General features: G+C 41.1%; 1 protein-coding gene across 2 annotated transcripts in view; it reads right to left on the minus strand.

The window, feature by feature from the left end:
- Window positions 1–353: 353 nt before the first annotated feature.
- Window positions 354–21326, minus strand: part of KYNU (kynureninase) — a 212068-nt gene continuing 191095 nt past the window's right edge. For both annotated transcript variants that reach the window (XM_048487143.1, XM_048487142.1), the window contains 4 exons: window positions 9654–9706; window positions 8158–8243; window positions 4375–4605; window positions 354–1013 (listed from right to left, as the gene is read on the minus strand). In XM_048487143.1, the coding sequence (XP_048343100.1) occupies window positions 870–1013; window positions 4375–4605; window positions 8158–8243; window positions 9654–9706 (514 nt within the window). In that variant the 3' untranslated portion in view covers window positions 354–869. The remainder of the gene's footprint in view (window positions 1014–4374; window positions 4606–8157; window positions 8244–9653; window positions 9707–21326) is intronic.

Genomic DNA, 21326 nt, shown 5'->3' on the forward strand with positions numbered 1-21326 from the left:
TTGTGCATTTTATGTACTGTTGAAATTGTTTTTAAATACATTGTATGCCACCCTGAGCCCAACTTTGGCTGGGGAGGGCAAGATATAAATGAAATAAATGAAACTTACCCACCCTCATGGTTCCTTGAACTACTGAGATGGGATGTGAATATGAAACTCCCCCTGGATTTCTGAATTTGAAGATTCCAGGCCCATGGTCTAACACCTGGGCCTGACTCCCATCTCATCCCTTCTCTCTCTTGAAACATCAAGACATCATGACATTAATTTCCCCAGAGTGGAGCCTTCAGTAATTTAACTAGGCCCAAAAGCAAAATCCAAAATTTCAAAGTCCAAAAAACAGCTAGACAGGGTCAGTTTTTTGACATTTATTTTGTCAAATTTATAGATTATTGGTAATCATATGCTATGTTCAAGGTTGTCTGATATACAACAGCCATGGTGAATGTGCCCTGACTTAGCCATGCAAAAATTTGTTATAATGGCATTCAGATGTGAATGAAGATGTGTGAATTCACGTTAGTACAATTTACTGATGGAATTTATAGTGGTTAAAATGCAAAACAAGTTACAGCTTTATGTAACCTCATTCCACACTATGATGTTGTTTTGTAGTTTACAACAATTTTCTGTGTAGCCTGACCATTATAAAGAGCAAATCTAGAATATGAAAGACCATCCCCATTAAATACATAAAGCATATTAATTCCTGGAGCCTACACGAGTGGAAATGTGACTTTTAATTTTTTAAAATAGTATATCTGTTGAGAATAACTATCCAATGGAGCTGAAACAAAAAAATTGCTCAAAAGCATTAATGCATCTGAGTCAGCAATAGATTAAAAGATACAGCTGCACCGTCAATAAGATCAGGAACGTGCTGTAGTGTCTTTCATTTGCTCTGCAGATGTAATTGCAGATCCCAGGATTTCAATGAATCTGTGCACATCATGGAAAGAATTGTAGAGAGGAACTGGGGCAACACGAACAGCATCGGGTTCCCGCATGTCACACTGCAAAGCAGCAAATAAACATTCAATAAATTAATAGAACTTCACATTTATTTGTCAGAAAACACAGCAAAGCTTACTGTAAAGACTGAAATTCTGTAATAACGCCAGCCAAGTGCAATGTTCCCCCAACCTCTGGCTGAGAGAAGAGGATGGAAAAGGTATACAAGTGCTACTGGGATCCTTTTTCTCTGGGCTATGTTTGCATACAGAGGTCTGGGGCTGGGCAGCCTAAAAAGGAAGGCTGTTCATGTGGCATTCCATTTTTTTTGTCATATTCCAAAAGGGAAACATTTTTTTCCAAAAAGAACAAAGGAAGAAGTGTCATAACATTAAACCGCAGTGTCATCAGCACACTGCCAGTGACATTGTTACGTTATCAGTGAGACCCCACTTTGGGAAGTGAGTGGTCCACTGGTTGGCAGCCTCATTCCAGCAGCCCTAGATGAGATCCTGTTGCCCTCTGAGGGTGGGAACCACCTGGGTTAATCCTCTCCAATAACCACACTGGACTCTTTGCTGGGATAAACATTTTGGCCATAGCCAAACAGAAGCGTGAGGCGTAGCATTGGTCTTGATCTGGCCTGTCTGCTTCATAGTGAAGCTCCAACGGGTGGATGCCCTGTATTGGACTTCGCTCCATTGAAGGGCTCTGCCGGGCGGACGCTCCTGGCAAAAGGTGATCCCCATTTGCCGGTTCGGCAGGGCGGTTGCCTCTTGCCGCCATCGGCACTTCCAGATCATTACCCATGCGCCACCGCCAAACGGCTACGACAGAAATATGCAACAACCAAATAAACCCAGGGAGAGGTGGGTGGGCAAATCGCTGGCTGGCTGAAGCACATGGCCAGAACAAAGGAGGGTCAATCCGCCCTCCCCTCCTTTAAAGGGTCAATCCGACCTCCCCTCCTGGTGACGTCAGCCCTTGCCCAACATGGCCTGGGCTTCGCTTCCGCCCTCAGTTAAGCGGAAGCGGTCACCTTGGCTCCACCCATCCCACCCCTAGAGGCAACTGCAGCCGGTGGGTGATTCACAGCTGTCTTTGCTTTGGGACAACAGCGCATACTGCTTCTTTTACTTCTGTTCTACAGAGAACAGGATCAGATTGATTTTCGTATAAGACAGTGACACATTGGGGCACAATAAAGCAAGCTTAGTTTGAATTTTCATGAATGGACTCTGAGAAAAGAAGGAAATGACAGAAATGGCTGGCGCCACTTTGGGCAGCTTTTTGCCGATACTTATCTAGAAAAGAACACAGAGCAGTGGTGGCCCCAAGAGGCCTAGAATTCTAGAATTCTAGCACTCAGGATTTTTTTGAGGAACTATGATGGAGAAAGAATTTGTCAACTCTAAAGTAGGTCAGGTCAAAGTAATTTCCTCATCTCTTCACATCTTTCCTAGTAGATAATAAAATGTGAACACTACCAACATCCACACAGCTGAATTTTTGAGTGGCCAGCCAGATGCATTAAGGGAGGGAAAAAGCAAGTTAATGGAGGCCGCCTACTACTGTTCATCTCCAGCATATGGCAGATAAAGTATATATGGTTTCTGATCACTGAAAATGCACTTTTTGGTTATCAAAGGAAGTAACCAGCAAGTCAGTAAAGGAAATGATAGTTTACACTTCAAAGCAAAACAATTTACTTATAGCTCTTCTATAAATTGTCCTAGCATTGCTATTTGGCTCCTTATGTGAGAACTGCCAAGAGCCTCTAAAGCATCCCACCACATCACCCAGGCCTTTTTTGCATGGTCACGCTGGGGGTTGGGTCGGCGTACATGACGCCAGCCCAACCCCCCCGGGACCGTTTGCACAAACGGTCCCGGAAACTACCGGGAAGACGGCGCCGCGCTGCGCCGTCGCCCAATCGACTCACCTTCCCTGCGACCGTCCAGCGCGTCGCCGAGGCCAGGGGACATGCCCCCTGCCCTGCACGACTGCTCCAGAGTCGCAGGGCAGGGGGGCATGTCCCCAGGCCTCAGCGACGTGCCGGACAGTCGCAGGGAAGGTAAGTTGATTGGGAAAGGGGGGAGGGATGGCGCCTTCCAGCCGCTGCCGTTCGCCTGGCAGTGTTTGGAAGCCGCTGTTTCCCAAAAACCTCGTTCAGGGAGTGAGGTTGGGAAACAGTGGCTTTGCGCCGCTCAGGAGGAGCGAGGGCGGCGCTGCTGCGAAGCAGCTGCACCCCCCATGCGAACAACTCCCTGGGGATGGCGTTTTTGCCATCCCCAGGGTGCTGTATTTGGCCTGTGCGGAAAGGGCCCCAGACCCAAATTAAACATCATATAAAATAAATCACAATTTGCCCAGCTCCTTGGATCCCCAGAGTGACCAGATCTTCCACAAGTTTCCCCCCTCAGTTATCTCTTCTCAGCTCTCTTTTTAGCTTCCATTGATCATAGGATCTCATCTTAGTCATTATTCTGTTCCTTTGACAGGACTTAATCCTAGCCAAACTTTCCCTCACTTAAAATGGCGTGAAAACTAGCTAGTTTTCCGAAGAATAAATGTTCAAAGCCATCACAGCAGCTCGAGTAATCAATTCCCAAGGCCACAAACATAACAGCAGATAGCATGAGTGAGGTTTAAAAGGGCCATAACCTCATGTTTGAAAGTCAACATTAGCACAGGCCCTGGGCTAACCAGGGCCCTGTTTGTGGGCCCGTGGGGACAGGGACGCAGATGAGTCCAGAGTCGCAGGGCAGGGTTTAAAAATCTGTATTCACAGACATCAGTTGTCGAGAAGGAAAAAGCCAATTCTGGCTGTATAACCAAACACCCCCAATATATCCACCCCTGTTCTCCTTCCCAAGTTCTATCCCGGACTACAAAAAATGCAGAGGGAAAGAATGCAAAACTACTCAAGGTCAGAGAACTGAGATAAAAGGCACCTGGCCCCAGGCACCTTTCTACTTAGTTGCCTAGGCAAAGTGAAAGTAACTATCCACCAGCCACCCTTCCTGGTGCTCCCTTACCCAATGCCAGGTCTGACACCAAAGCTGTAACAGCTGTAGTCAATAAAGTTGTGACCATTTCAACTCTAACTATGTATCTGTTGTTCTGTTAGTCTCACTTTTTCCCCTTCGGCTCTGGGTCAGAAATTTCAAGCGATAACTTGTTTCAGAAACATGCACTTTCCTTGAATTCATGTATTTTTCATGCTTGGAAAGCTGACAATAAAAGGTATCATCTTTTATAATATTTATCTTTTTTACTGGGATCAATATGACAACAAAATCATTTCTCAAACCATTTAAGAGTTGGGACATATCACTTCAGTGACAGATACTCTTCTGACACTATTAACACAAGTCCTGTAAACGAGAAACGATTAACATGAAGGCTTGCTTGCTTACTTACAGCAACTCCTCTTTTTTCCAGTTCTTGAAACAGAATTTTAACTGGAATGGAGAAGACCAGTGTGAGCTGGCATCCTCTTTCTTCAATGCTAGAAGGTGTGATTATTTTCACATAGGGCTTCTCAGAATCATCTTTATCTTCACTGTAGTAATGCCTGATCAAGTATTCCAAGTAGCCAGTAAGAAGAATGGATTTCTTTCTCAGAAATTTCATTGTAGTTTGACCAAAGACCTACATATAAAATAAATGACTGAATCATTGCCATACATTGGCACAAAAAACGCGCACGCGCGCACACACACACACACACACACACACACAAACCCCTAAACAGTAATTTGCTACAATTAAACTACCATACAAACTTGTTTACTGTGTAGAAAATTACTTTTGATGCTTCGGAGGTTGGTGTTGAGGCTGAAAATTAATTAACTTTGATGCTTTTTAAAATTATCCTTTGCACATTGAGACAATCTTGATAGAAAGACTTTGAAGAGGTTCTGCTGAGCTGCACTGTATTGGTACAGCACAACTAGGTAGGGAAAGGGGAAGTGAGGGAAGGGGGGAAATTCATACTTGTTGCTACTGATGGCAATAGCAGGGGTGGATTTTCACGCTCCTATGTGGAAGCAGCCAAGCTTGTATTTTCTTGCTAAATATCTGTTCTTACTGGAGTCTCTTCCCATGGGTTCCTTTGATCAGGCTATAGTTAATGAGTGAACTTAAACTCCAAAGGAAAGCAAAACAAAAGGACAGATCAGAGGATACTTGTTTGATAACATTCATAATGCAGGTGTGATGGAACTAAGGAAAACGGTGTATAATTGCTAATAATTGAAATATTTCAGCTGTAAAGAGATGAATGTGGCTGTTCAAAATGTCTCCCTTGGAATAAAAAGTGTTGATGACTGATCTAAGGCTCTGGCTATCTCTCCATCCTGCTGGCTACATCATTGGCTTTTATGACTTTCAGTCATGACTTAAGTTTCACAACAGAGAGAAAAAAGGATTCTTGGGGCAGGGGGGTTCAGGTTGACTGAATGACTTTTGGACCATTAAGCCATCTAGAAAATTTATGCAGAGGAAATATTTTAATCAGGGACTTCATGATTCATTGTTCATTCCCTTATCCTCTATGCTGTACAGATTCCCAATAGCTGTTGGATCAATAAATCTCAGGAGACAAAACTTTCTTTCTCCAAACATTGAAACAACTCTGGCTCTGGAAGCTACTAACTCTTCTGACAGAGGGTTTCCTTGTGTGGTCAACCTGTTTCAAGACCACTAAAACTCTTTCTTCAAACCATACAGTGCTATCATCCATACTCCTGGATTCTTGATGTAAATGCTGCTCCTATAGAATCCATAGATGATTGTTAAAGTATTAAAAATACTTTCCCATCAAAGGCAAGAGACAGTAATTGTGAGCTAACATATACAGTGTTTAATGTTACCTTTAGAAATTAATCTCTGTTTAATGTGTCCCAATAAGAAGGCATTCAATTTTCAAAGTCATCTCTTTGCCAGACACAAACTCTATTTCACTGTATTGCAGCAATTAGAAAAAGGGAATCCTGACTGTGCCAAAAGAGTTATGCAGATACAAAAAGCCAAGTCCATAGAAACTGATGAGCTTTCATTGCCTTTGACCCCCTGCAGTGGGCTAAATGGCAACCCCCTCCCCATTTTGATGAGTACCATCTGGGTCTGAGCAGAGTAGCATTTAGTTTATCTTGAATGTCACATAAAGTTTAGGGGAAAAATAGAAAAATGTTTAAAAACAAACACGATTAGTTGTCAAAAAGCATTATTGGGCTCCCTTGCCAAATTCTTGGTGCAGAATTTAACACCAGGCAAAAGAGAAACACTGAAATTTTTGTGACGCTCTCATTTTATTTTGTAAGATCATGATGATATTTGAAAATGATATCCTGTTTCCAGACTGGTTTCAGAATGTTAACACTGAACATTGAACTGATAGTAATTGAAGTACGATTCAAAAACTGTACAACACAGGATCTGAAATGTTGTAAAATCACACTACTCTTTCTTGTTTTTAAGATTTTAATTAAATTTTTATATATAAAAGTACACAAACTAATACAAGAGAAAAAGAATAAAAATAACAGTAGTGATCCAGCCACCCTGGTCTACATCCAAACAAATAGATAGAAACAAAGAAAAATTAGCAAACAAGGACTTATACCCACATAAAACTATATGACTTGCCATCAAACTGCTGTCAAATTTATCCTTCTTTTCTTGTTTACAAAAATGAAAATCTCAAGCCCAACATCAAATCTTACTTAACTCTGCCTTTCCTGTCACAAAATTAAGCAGTGCCCACATTTTATTAAAAAACCCCCACTATATTCTTAATTTACTGTCTCGACATTTAAGATTACATTTAACACCTTTTCTAAAACCCTTTAATTTACCTTCTACCATTATTTCTTTTATCATCTATATTTCACAATTCTGCCCCATCTGCCCTAATTAATTTTTGTGAAAAACTTAACATAATATCTGTTCAAGGGCAACCTTTATTTATGCTGACTGTCCATTTTTGGATAACTCTTTCTTCATCTTCTTGAAGATCTCTTTAGCAGCTACTACAGAAATAATGTTCTACTGCTGTCCTTTGTGGTAAAGAATATAGCTTCCCACTTGAACCAAGACAATCTTATCTGGTTTTTCTTAAAAACGTCCACCAAGAAAGCATATTCTTTCCTTTTCTGAAGAACTTTTAAAGGTATCTCTCTCATTATGATGATGTCTATATCTTCTATATTGATTGTTGATTTCCTGTATACTTCCAAAATTTACTCTTCCTTGTAGGATTAGTAAATGACAACATGTTTGCACAGTCCCTTTGTCATTGGATTTTTCGAGGAGACTCTGTAGATGTTTTCAGTCTTTGTCACCAAGTCTTCTTCACTGAGCTTTACATAATTGGCTAAGGCTGACAAGACCTTCCTTGTCAAATTTTCTTTTGGTGGATCTTTGTCTTCTGGAACCTTCCTCAGTCTCAAGGCCCTCTTTGATGAGATATTTTGAATGAAGAATGGCTTGGTCCTGCAATTTAACTTTAGTTTGAACTGAGTTCACCATTTTCTTGATGTTTTTTCACTTCCTCCTCAGTTTTCTCCATATTTTCCTCCAGTTGTACAATCTTTTGGAAATCATTTTGTTGATTGCTTTCATCAGCTCTGACATCATTGTGAGTAAATTCTTATTTACGCTGTACTTCAATGAGTCCACTTCTACTTTAAGACTCTGCAGATTGGTGGTTATCACTTTCAAATTGACAACACTATAATTTTCATGATTGAGCTGTTGTGTGTAGCTGCCTTTTTCACTCAGTAGATATCACTGCTTCCACAGCTTCTTAAATTGTGTATATTTTCTACCCATATGTCCCCTTGTATCACTATCTTCCACCAGCAAGTGAAGACTTACTTATTACATCTAGTGTTCTCCTACTCCTTCCTGCGTTGTGTTTCAGTTGTGTGTGTGATTTATTTCAGTGTTGTTTTAGTTGCTTTTACACTACATATTTCAAACTCTATTGGGGTGCTTCAAACCAGTGAGGTAGCTGTCACTTGACAACACTTTTATACACTGCCACAGAAAATGGTAAGAAAATACTCATGGAATCTATCTCTGCAGTAAAAGTTAAATGGGGATATTCAAGCAGACCAACACATTTGCAAAATTTGATGACACACCTACCAGAGCAGCTTAATTTGTTTACACTCTTGTCAGTCATTTGAAAGTAATTACCTCTAAACTAGCATGAAGAGCACACACCAATAATATGGGAGGATTTGACAATCGAAATCCATTGATCCCAGGACTTAGTTGCAATTCTGTAAAATAAAGATTGTTTTTAAGATTTTGTTTGTAAGATTCTCCCCCCTCCCCCCCAAAAGAAACTGGCTCTGTGATAATAATAGACTACAACTTTTTTTTAAAAAAAAAGGTGGACAACCATGATTAATCATTTGACTTATTGAAGATTAATTTTGTCTTTATTTACAGCAGATCAGGATTACACTAGATGAGATTCTGGAAGATCCAGGATCAGTTTCTCCTTTTTAAAGGCCAAGAGCACCTGGCAGGCCCTGATTTAGATTGGCACCATGGTGAGGGAAGAGATAAGAGTTTCTATCCTTCACAGATTGAAATGCCAGGCTATTAGTACTTGAATAGGAAAAAACTCAGAGTTCTATTTTTGCCTGTTTTTTCATTTTTGGTTTTGATTGGTAAACCTGTGTGAAGAGAGAAATAGTTGAAAATCTTTTCCTACCACACCACACCACATTCTCATTCTGAATTAAGGATTCGTGCAGGTGCTCTTTTCACACATGCATATTTGGAATGTGTCCCAGTATCTACTTAGCACCTCAGCATTTGTGTTTTGATAATTTGCTCCATGAGGCTGATAAAATGAGAGGACCCAAAAACTAATTATGCACTATATATCCATGCAATATCATGTGTGAGCGAGGATAGCATTTTTCTTTAAAACCAAGGTACAGTTTACACCACAATATTACAAACAGGCTTCACAGTTGATCAAAATAAGTTTTTGGAACGCTATCCCAAATATTGTATTAATCTTTACAAAATACTGTGTTCAAAAATCAATCAATCAAGAAGGGGAAGCCAGTTCTATTTTGTTTTACATTTTTACATCTAGGTAAGCAAAATCTTGTACACCCCCTGCCTTCTACTATCCACAAACACTGTCGGCCAAACTAGATGATACATCAAAGAGCCGTAATTAGCATCTCCTGATTTTTTTAAAAAAAGTCTTACGTTGCTGCTTTGAAGAGAGGAAACTGGGATTGAAAGAGGAGATGTTTCCACACTGTGAACCCTTTTGTCTGAACCTACAATTAACTCCTTGGGTAGAGTCAGATAGAGCATGCTAATACTACTTGTACCACCACCACTGATTGCTATACATTTTTAATAGAATTAATCCTGTTCTTCAGACTGCAATTTTCATTTCTTTGCTTCTCCGCAACTCATTAAAAAACAGATTCCAAGATCACTTTCTGAAATTCTGCTTCATGTGAGTGTGAGCTTATATTATGGACGAGCAAGGTTTTATCATAACCTTTTTTGAAAAAAATCAGTCCTGAGATAAAAAACCGAATTGATGGAATTTCAGAACCCTTTTCTAACACTTTTACCCTGGTGCAGTAATTACAGTGGTTGCAAATGAAACATAAAAGACCTCTTTATGTAACATAAATGTATAATATACATACTGTTTTCCATGAGAAATCTGGTTTGGAACTCGTGACCCCACCATCCTGTTAGCCTAAAAAAAAAGGTAAATGTAAACATGAACAACACAACTGAATGTTTAAATTCTGTCTGTAAGGTGCTGTGAATAAATGAATAAATCACAATGACTGACATCAATGATTTAGTTCTTTCTTAGCAGGACCAGTGTTGTGTAGTAGTTAGTTACATATGAAGATGTGGGAAACCCTGGCTGGAATCCCCACTCTGCCACAGAGGTTTGCTGAGTAACAGCTGTTGATGCTTTTTCATGGCATTAAGGTAAATACTATCAACTGGTAAATAATATTCCATTAAGCCTGTTTTAACGGGAAGGACTTTTCTCTCCAGGCCTATTCGCAACTCTGTTCCCACATGTAGGCTGCATGAATATTGTGCTTGTATTTCTTATGCATGACCACTGCCAACTCTAGCAGCAATATTCAACACTTGTATCATGGGACAAAGGATAAGCATATCTGCAACTATATGCACCTTTGTTACAAATCGTATCTCAAGAGGGGGTTTAAAAGTTCTGCAAGCACAGTAATAGCTGCATAGCTTTTTACTGGGCTCATGGCAGCATGGGCATATTTACACAAAATGGTGCCTGGGCAAGCTCTCAAATTGCACCTCCCCCCTTCTAGATATACCTATCCCCATCCCAACATTTGACTCTTCCTATCTTCTGAAATTCTTCAGAGTAAACAAATTCACCTGTCCACCCACCTACTGTCAAACTGCCCAACTGCTCTACTCTTGAGATGCCCAACCACTCATCCACGCACACTTTTTTCATGCCCACCTATTTTCAAGTCGAGTTGCCATTCCACCCGTCTACCTCTCCAGTGCAAGGGTATGCTCCCACTGCCAAATATGCCCCGCCCACATGACCCATGTGAGTGATGCCTGGGGAGCCCAACCCTCCCATTCCCCCAGGATATGCATCTGCATGTCAGTGATTTATTCAGGGGTAAAATCTCCACTCTTCCATGGAAAATTGCTGGCAAAATTGCCAGTCACACTCTCTGCCTTGACCCTGGAAAATAGTTGAATGGGAGACCTCCAGGAAATACCAGCATTGTGATATAGAGGTAGGCAATAGCAGACTATCTCTGAACAACTCTTGCCTTGAGTACCCTATAGGGTCTCCATAAGTCGGCTGTGAATTGACTTGGGGTGGGGGACCTCAAATCCAAATTTCCAAGGCCAAGAAAGCCTACCAATTTACTTTTACTGCCTGGGGAGCCCAACCCTCCCATTCCCCCAGGATATGCATCTGCATGTCAGTGATTTATTCAGGGGTAAAATCTCCACTCTTCCATGGAAAATTGCTGGCAAAATTGCCAGTCACACTCTCTGCCTTGACCCTGGAAAATAGTTGAATGGGAGACCTCCAGGAAATACCAGCATTGTGATATAGAGGTAGGCAATAGCAGACTATCTCTGAACAACTCTTGCCTTGAGTACCCTATAGGGTCTCCATAAGTCGGCTGTGAATTGACTTGGGGTGGGGGACCTCAAATCCAAATTTCCAAGGCCAAGAAAGCCTACCAATTTACTTTTACTGCCTGGGGAGCCCAACCCTCCCATTCCCCCAGGATATGCATCTGCATGTCAGTGATTTATTCAGGGGTAAAATCTCCACTCTTCCATGGAAAATTGCTGGCAAAATTGCCAGTCACACTCTCTGCCTTGACCCTGGAAAATAGTTGAATGGGAGACCTCCAGGAAATACCAGCATTGTGATATAGAGGTAGGCAATAGCAGACTATCTCTGAACAACTCTTGCCTTGAGTACCCTATAGGGTCTCCATAAGTCGGCTGTGAATTGACTTGGGGTGGGGGACCTCAAATCCAAATTTCCAAGGCCAAGAAAGCCTACGATTGCTTTCTTGAAATTATAGTAAATTTCTCACCAGGATATTTGAAAATGAGACTGAACCAACATAGCTTTGTGCAGAAGGTCTTCCAAAAGTAGCACATCCCATCGTATTTTTGTCAAGAAACTGAGTTCCACTTACAGTTTCTTGATCTTTCAAAGTTTGGTTTAGGCTGAGGCCTGCTCAAAAATAATAGAGAGGATTTAACTGTACTGTGTATTAGCAGAAATACCAGAACTCTGGCCTGTAACAACTGATTAGGAAGCCAGATGCTGGAATTTAAAAATATGATTCTATGCTCTATTCCCTGGGTCTTCAAGGTGATGGAATCTTGGTGCCTTTTCTCAGGCAGTTAAACTGATTAAATTATTGCAGTGTCATCCTGAGAAGAGAGGGTTTATGGTTGCAGAATAAATCCTGCCTTGCTATCTTGTCCTGACCCTTAAGGTCATCTGGTCAGCAAGTGGGCACACAACTATCTTAGATCATCAGGCAACAATTTAATTGGTGAATGGGCCCCTGATCATCTCAAATCTTTTGCCATAAAGCTGGCAACCCATTCCTTGCAAATACAGTGGAACCTCGGTTTTCGTTGCTCTCACTTTTCGTTCGTTTCAGTTTTTGTTGATTGCTTTGATGAAAAAGTTGACTCGGATTTCATTGATGGTTCCGGTTTTCGTTGATTTCCATCGCCTGGTGTCCATCAAAACTGCGTCACTAGAGGGCAACCCAGGACTGCAAATGTAGGTGTCCCTATGGTGCCTCGGTTTTTGTCGGTTTTGGTTTTCACCGACTCCTGCTGAACTGATTACCAACAAAAGCAAGGTTCCACTGTAGTGCTTCTTAGGATCTTACAACAGGTTCTAGATTCAACCATTTTGGCTTTTGACAAATGAGTTCTGAGTGTTTGACACTATGGTGGCCTGACATTTTGGAACTTTCCTCTGGATTGAATGGTCTCTGTGCAGCTTAAGGAAACTGAAATTTTGGTAACACCTTGCTTTGACTTTTGCCCTTGAACCAATTTACTTTTACTGTTTAGTTAGTCCTCTTTGGTATAGGTTTTACTATTTTATTCGTCACTGTTAATGTTCCCTTATTTGTATACTTGCACAATTTTAATACATTTCCTTTAGTCGAATTTGAAGGTGTTTCTACCTGTAGCTGGCTTCAAGCTAAATCCAGTTCTGATCCCTTTGGCTATATACTACCAAATTAACTGAGGGAACTCATTCAGCAAGTGGTGTACCTTGCTGGAACAAGTCCTTCTTGTTTGTACTTCCAAGAAGTCTGGAAGTCTGCTCTTTGGCTTCTGGTTACTAGGACAGAAAAAGGTCTGGTAGCAGTAGTAATGGACCAGTGTTTGTGAATTCAGACCCCCCGGTTATTTAACTGTTTTGTTGGGATCTTCCCCTTACTAAGATATTCTTTGGATTAAGATATTCTGAAAAAGCTCTCTATCCATTTCTGTGTTATATCATATTTTATATAACCTATTATGTGGTATCTCTAAGTAATGGCTGCAGCCTATCCAGCTGGACTAATCCCTCTTTCCCTCACATAGGTCAGTACAATAATATGGGTCCATTCATGATGCCAGTATAACACAAGAGCCAGTTATGATGTTGTGCTGAAATTACAGTTGTGTTGTGTTACTTTGTTTCCCAGAACCCAATTCTCATTTTTCTGGGCCCAGTACAAACTTTCAGTCCCATTCCCAAGTCAGTTCCACCTCATACACATGAGTTAGGAAATAAAATAGCTTTATTTCTAAAATAATATATAGAGACACTGTCACACCAATAAAATTGAAGAACGTGGCTGTCAATCATGTTGAATGTATTTCATAGTGCAATCCTAAACTGAATTACACCTTTCTAAAGCCACTGACTTGCACCAAAGTATTCAATTTTTTTAAAAAAACTGTAAAATTGGGGAAAGGGATAGGCAGACTCTTCTTAGCTGTTTCTAATATTATTCAATTATATACAGCTGAGGCAGAATTGAGAAGCACTGCTGATCAGTATTATTGCTTCTAGTGAAACTTCCAAACTTCTAGTGAAACTAGGAACATAACAATAACATTCAGTTTTGACTTAACAGTGCACTGTCAGTTCAATTATATAAAACACCCAGGAAATTTTAAATAACATTGCTTTCAATAAAATGTGAAACATCAGCTTCTACGTTATAATTTCATAGTAAGCTATTTTATATAAAGTATAATTTACTGCATGTTATGGCACACCCCAACACTTTTTCTGGTTCCCGCCAAGTGTTTCTAGGAAGATGGTAGAGGCAAGGTGGGGCTTTTTTTGTGCAGGCTTTGTTTTTTGCTTTACAGGTTTTTTTTAAATGTTACTTTGGCAACAGTTGCCACCATAGCATAAATAATTACACTATGTGGTTGAAGTTAAGCTGTCACAAGCATTTTGTGGCTGGCTCCATCTCCTGGATCAGCCATTTTGTGGCTGCCATTTATTGCTGCACCCATGCCCTCAGGGCCAAAAAGGTTGGAGATCCTGATGTAGATGCTTAGAGGCAGGCAATGTATTCCTATTGTCTAGCCTCCTGCTAGAGCACCACTCTGTGGTGTGTAGCATAAAACAGCTACAAGTTCTGACATTACAAAAAGGTGCCCTGATTTCTCTACAAGCAGAAATCAAAGAGCCATCTTTCTTTTAGAACACAAATATGAGCATATTGCAGATTCTCGTGTTGTGCCATTGTAGCTTCGCAGACATCCCCCTAAAAAAAAAAGGAACGGAAAAATATGTGCACAGGATTGCCAGGCAAAACAAACTTTATTCATGTACATTTCACAGTAAAATCACATAAGGATGAGCTGCAAGCAGAGGAAATCTCCATAGGAAACCTTCACAAAATGGCAGCTGGGATGGAGAATCACAAGCAGGAGAAATTGATGGAATCAACTACAGAGAAAATGAAAGTAAGGGCTGGGGATAGCAGGCAGGCAGTGACAAATAAAGCATCTCCTGCCTGCTTTTGTTTGCACAGGCAAGCAGGAGATGTCTTCAAGGAGTCTTTTTTAAAAAAGATTGTTTAGTGAATTTTTTAGAAACCTGGGTTGGCTGTGAATTGACTCGGAGGAGACAGCTATGCAAACTTCTTTGCCAAGATACTTTTTATAATGCTCTCAGGGCATTATATATTTTTGCTGTGCAGAAAAGGGCAGTGTCCTCAAACTCTTAACAGGGAATGTGACATGAATCTCCCAACATTTTCTATCCTTGGAAATGCAAGCTAAACAAACTGGAAAACAAAAATTCTGCAGATATATTAACTTTTCTCCATTTTCATTACTTTACTGTGTATACCGTACGACTACTCTGTTCCTCTAATTGTGCAATCTAATGTTTCATTGCTGTTGTATACATGTATTATACAATTTTAATGGAAGTAGTCAACTTTTTAGTGCACTACAACAAATTTCTAATCCAATTTTACTACATTGATGATTGCACGCAAACAGCTCTGACCGTGTTGGCTTTAATTGTGTTATCTGCCTTCAGTCTTAGAAAAACATGGTCTAATAAATGAAGTAAATAAATACACCTGGGTCTCTGAATTTCAACAATGACCTTATTGTCCTTCACTTGTATTCTTGCCTCTGACTTACCATGCTGCGATGCTACTGCAGCCCTTATTAGACACAGCAAAGAATGCTGCAGCCACACTTAATTTTCAGTTGATCTTAGCTGGATTCATTCAACCACTAATGGCCTATATAAATATATACAACCTGAGAAGGGGCTGCACAATTGCGTGCTTGAAAAAATTATTGATTTTTGAAAGGGGAAAATTAGAGTGTATACTTTGGTGCCAAATATCGAGCATGTTATGATTCAAAAGAGCTGAGGTGTTAACACCTACCTATAACAGTTTATGAATACATGTTATAAAAATAAGAGGCAGTAAAACTGCATGGTATGATGCTGTAATAAAGTGGGGGTTTTTTTTGAAGAGCAACAATTCTGCATGCAAAGCAAGCACTTGTAATGCATTAGGTATTTAAAATATCCAGAGAATATGCTTGATACTAAAGATGCCCAAGCATCCTCTGGCTCATGCCCCGCTTGCCCTTTTGTGTAAAGGAAGCCAGTTTTTCAGCGGGTGCATACGGATCATTGTACTCAGTACACATGAACCTCCTCACTAGTTCTTGCCATGTTTCCATGTTCTTGTGCCAATTGTTTAGTGAATAAATCAATCAGTTATATAGAAATGAATACTATATATGTGGTGTTTTTAAAGTCTTACCCTTTTGATATTTGTGTCAACATTAATAGCTGACAGTCTGTCCAGATATATAGCAGTTCACCCATGCATGCTTTTGGAAGCTCCCTGGGAATTATAGCTTTCCACCATCCCAACCCCACTTCACAAAAAAACCCATTTGTATAGTAATTTTTTTTAAGAATATGCCTTGTTTGTGGAGTGTACAGAGACCTCAGCAAGCAAACTGAATTCCCAGAAAGAGATCCTGCTCTTCAGGGTTCTTCAGTTAACTCTTAGCAGGCACTTCTCTCTCTTCCATTATTTAAACTGTCCTTTCTTTCCCTACAGTCACATATCTGTCCTTCCATTCAGTTTGAAGGAGGGATCACCTCATTCAAACCCTGATGGGTGTTTGAACAGAAGCATTTCCTAACATTTAAGGCCCACTGAAAAGATATCTACAGTAGTTCAGAAACATAACCATATTTTGTCATATGTTCCTGTTAAGTTCAGGTACACCACTTTAGGCGTAGTCCAGTGATTCCCAACCAGGGTTCTGTGGTACCCTGGGGTGCCGTGAGCATGTCCCAGGGGTACTGCGGCAATGCTACCACCACCACCCTCACTTTTGCGGTGTCTCCTGCCAGCACCAGCAAGGATATGGAGCTGGCCCAGGGGACAGGGCCTGCCACAAGGTCAGCAGCCACTTCCCACCCACCCCCACCCCACGCGCTTCCGTTCACCCTGGGAGGGGAAGGTGGGGGTTGCAAGCAGGGGAACTGGGAGGGGAAGGTGGGGGGAGGATGGCAGGGGCACCTTGAGATATGAAGAGTGAGGGTACCGTGACGTCGAAAAGGTTAGAAAACACTGGCGTAGCCCATAGAGCAGATTGATTCAGAGTTACTGGAGAGCAATCTGGCAACAGGGGTTGCCAAATTTAGTTCCCGGCGTCTCTAAGTTAAAAGCTGCAAAAGTCCTTCACCTCAGACCTGAGAATCATCACCAGTTGGAGGCTTCATTCCTAAGCAGTGCATGCAGAGTAGTGCTACAGGTAGGTTGTGGGGGGTGGGCAGTGGGAGCAAGAGACTTTTCATAAGCAGAGGTATGCATTCCACATAAGCCTAAATAGAGAAGCAATACAAAATAATCAGTCTCCTGATTGGTATACAATTATTTTAAAAGATCATTCTCTTTCTGGTTATTTACAGATTAACTCTTTTCCACATTTAAGAAAAACATTCACGGAACTGAGATTCCAACAGCTGCCTAGAGCCCATTTGGAGCACAGATAGCTAGATATTTCTATTAAAGGTAGACTGTGTAAGTGGTTTTGTTGAAGATTCAGTCAATTACTTATCCTATTGCCAAAGGTATAATTGTCTAAGAGGATTTTTTGTCTTTTTATCTTTCTCAATGAACTGTGTCATTAAAATTATGAATGAGGGATTTCTCAGTCACTTTGCTTCATTTTTCAAAACAAAAAAGACACTTGGGTTGCAATCTTTCTTGTGGACATTGGCCACAACTTCCAGATCATTGTGGGCCAAGGGATTGTTGTGAGCTGGGAGATTTAGCCGGGGGGGGGGGGGGAGAGCTTGGAGGACCTTGGAGAGGGTCCGCTTAGAGATTTGTGGGAGGCCTGTTTTCGCATCTGCCAGGGCTCCCTGGAGGAAAAAAAATTGCACGCATTAGAAGATAGTGTCCAAAATAGGCCTTTTTGTGATAAGGAAGTTATGGCCTAGTGGGTATAGTGTTTTTAATTGATAGTTTGGGGTAAAATTGGAAGGATTGTTGACGCTGTACTGTGTTGAGATGGTGGATTTGCCTAGAGAGGAATGGATTTAAGCTTTATGTGTACTGGGTAGGCCAGCATGGGGTCAGAGATCCCAGTGATCAGAAGGTGTGGGAGGTATGATGGTAGGAATTCGTATTTTAAGGGAAGAGGACACAGATGTGATTATGCTCAATCCTCTTCCAACCTGGGTCTCATCCCAGGATATGATGGTAGTGGGGCTAGGAGAATTATCCCTTCTCTGACACTGATGTTGTGCAATGCCAGATCCATCAGTAATAAGACCGTGACATTGCAGTTTTGCAGTGCACGGAGTGGACCTGGCATGTGTGACTAGCACCTGGGTGAGGGAGGGTGAGATAGTCACTTTAAAAGAACTGCCCCGTTGGTTTCTTGGACTTTATCAGTCCCAGACAAAGGGCCAGGGGATGGGCGATACTCATTTGGGAGTCTTTCTCCTTTAGGACAATTCCCATCCCAATGATCACCAGCATTGACTGTGTTGACCTGATGTAGGATGCTGAAGAGAGTTTGGCTATCCTGCTAGTATACTAGCCACCTAGCGGACCAATGGATATTCTGTTGAAGCTGCTAGAGGTAGTATCAATCTGGGTCTTGAGGTTCCCTGGACTAATAATCTTGGGGGTTTCAATGTCAGTGCAGATGTTGCCCCATCGTTGAAGGCTTTGGACCTGGTATCTTCCATAGCAGCACTAGAACTCTCCTTGGCTATGTCAGGTCCCACACGTCAAGCTGGCTGCATGCAGAACTTTGCTTTTGGTATAGAAGTGGATGCTGATCTGTTCTCTGTTGATAGAGTGAAATCATCTAATCACTTAGTCCTGAACGTCTACTAGTTTTCCTTTGTGTGTGGTGAACAGATTGATGCTCACCCATGCAGATTAATAGATTCAATTGGTCTCCAGGAAGCTCTATAAGAACTAATGCCCCCTGGCAATTCATTACATGAACTGATAGCAGATTGGCATTGTTGTCTTCCTGAAACCATTAATGAGATGACTCCGCCAAGTCCTCTGTGTTACTGCATCACCTTAATTCCCTAGTATACCCTGCACCTTCAGCTGATGATTTGGCAGGATACTTGTAGCAAGGCTGCAAGAACTTCCTATAGGATGATAGTAAAAGCCTAGGGGATGAGAGAGAAAGCCAGAGTCTTTCAGATTATGCCTCGAGACTTAGTACACTGGCAGATATACTTTTAAATTTCATGGCCATTTCATCTATTTCAAGGGACACCAACACCTTTCTAGTAAATGCCAGTGCCCACTAGAAGTTGCTGTTTCCACTAGTTACCCACTAGATGTTGCTGTTTTCACAGTCTCCACAGTTTCCCAAAGGTCTCAGCAGTTTAATGCAAGGATCAAATTCCTCCCTCTTTTCAGCAGATGTCGTATTTCTGATATGGTTTCTTTCCTGGTTTTGTTTTGGCCACCCACCAACTATAAGGGGGGGGGGGGATAAAGATCTGGATTTTTTATGCATTAAAACAGCAGTCTCACTCTGATGCCTTCTCCTCTGGGAGATATCTTTTAGTACAGCCTTATTTCTACTTTCTGCATTTGCACATCATTCCATACCTCTTAGGAAGATGTCCTGATTTTTGTTGAGCTTATTAGCAGCAGGATACGGACACCTCTTTCAGTCTCTTCATAACTTCATTCCATCCATAAGGGGTATGTGGCTTGGATGTTTCCTCCTGGGGGGGTTGTTGACAGCTCAAGTTGGAAAAGATGGTGAATACAACTAACTCCAGTGGACTGCTATGGTGAGTGTTACTGTACAATCCTGCCTAGAAGAAATCACTTCAGGAATACATGTAGCTTCTCTGTCTTCTTTATCTGAAGAGGCTTATGCAGCTCTTTGCAGAACTGCACACTTAGCTTTGGCGCCTAGCAAAAGTACAGCCAAGCCAAGCACAGCCACCCAGCGTCATATTCAGTACCTTATTCAGTTTGCATTTTAATGTCAGGTGAAATAAGACTATTTTCCCCTCTTCAATTTGTTTCTGTCATCTCCACAAATGGCCATGCTGTCTTTATTCCAAGCAGTCAAATTTTGGGGGTGGGTAGGAGGGAAAAATTCTGAGGGTGTTGTCTCATTTAACTATTCTGCTTTGATTGGTGGCATAACAATATATTTCAGTTTGGAGTAATCACTATATCTCCATTTCACATATCAGGGTTTACCTGTATCTTAGGTGGAAGATTTAGTTTGTTGCACAAAATGGGACCTGACAGATTCACTCTGTTCCTGTAAAGAAAGGGCTGTTTGGCCAATCAAGTGTCAGGTGATTTACTAAAGATAGGGAGAGAGGGTGCATATGTCCTCTCTGAAGACAGGTTTTTTTTCTCCCTTGTTAGTCTTTTAGATTCAGTTCAACTGGGAATACACCAATCTCTGAACATGTCCCTCCATATTACCCCTCCAGGTCAAAACAAAAGGAGATTGAATTCACTTTTATAACAAGATACAAGTTTTCTGTACTCAGAGTATGTGAAAGAGAAATGGCCATTACACAGGGAATCCAATCAGGGCCTGCCGAATTCATACAGAACTCCTTTGGAAGCCTCTAAGGCTTTTGTGATGAGGAAAGGTAATTTCATTCACCAAGAACAGACAGAGAAAAAGTATGAGCAAGCTGTAAAAAGAATTGGAATCTAAATTAAATTCCAAGAAAAGATCTTACTCAAACCAGACCCCTCTAAGGCTAATGAAATTGAATTAAAACTGCTCAATCAGCTGATAAGCAACTATTCTTGCAGAATGCACATGTATAATTCCTTTTAACCAAACACCGGATTGAGATGGAATGGGGTGGGTGTGGGGAGTACAACCAGAATTACCTGCTGCTTGAAAACACACACACACACACACACACACACACACACACACACACACACACACACACACACACACACACACACACACACACACACACACACGAGAATGATTAAGTTCTTAAAATAGACTATTAAGCACCATGTCCTGTTAAAGTTCTGTCTGAGATACCACCTCTTATTCACACAAACAGATTGACCAATACACAACAACCTACACGTTTTAGGGAGAAATTACAGTTTGCATACAAAAGCATGAAACAAAGTAGATAACCACACAAGAGGATCCCCACGGGAAGAAAGGTCATTTTGAGTTGAAAAACAGCCTGTAGGGAAAGGGTTAAGCAGGCACTCTCCTTCCGCTCAGAACTGTAGCCTCTTGAAACTGCTTTTCATGGTTAGGAAATGTCCCCTCTTCATTCAACACGTCCCTTCTGATATAAAAAAGAGGCCCTTGGATATTCACATGGAGAATCCAGAAACAGAACCCTGCAGGTCTGTGGTGGGCCTAGATTGGCCTAATAAATCACAACCCCCAAGACAATGTCCCATTAAACCTAATTAGCCACAGCCTTTATTTGTAAACTGCCTCTTCTCAGGGGAAGTTTTAACTTTTGGTTTTCAAATGAACTAGAGGCAGTTAAACTGCTTTCCCTCTTCATTTGGCAGGGAAAACAGCTTATTTTTGAGTATAGTCAAGGGTACCTTAAGAAGTTGGTGTAAAATTTTTGATACAGTTCATAAGCATTTTAATGTTATTTTACAACATTATGTGAGAAATGAATAGTTTCTCAACCGACAAGTTCACTGTCCTTTGTGTAGAATCTTGATACATCTGCTATCTGAATCAGTAGTGTCCAAATAGCTAGACCCTGACCTTTATTA

The sequence above is a fragment of the Sphaerodactylus townsendi genome, linkage group LG02 (assembly GCF_021028975.2).
Source record: "Sphaerodactylus townsendi isolate TG3544 linkage group LG02, MPM_Stown_v2.3, whole genome shotgun sequence".
NCBI lineage: Eukaryota > Metazoa > Chordata > Lepidosauria > Squamata > Sphaerodactylidae > Sphaerodactylus > Sphaerodactylus townsendi.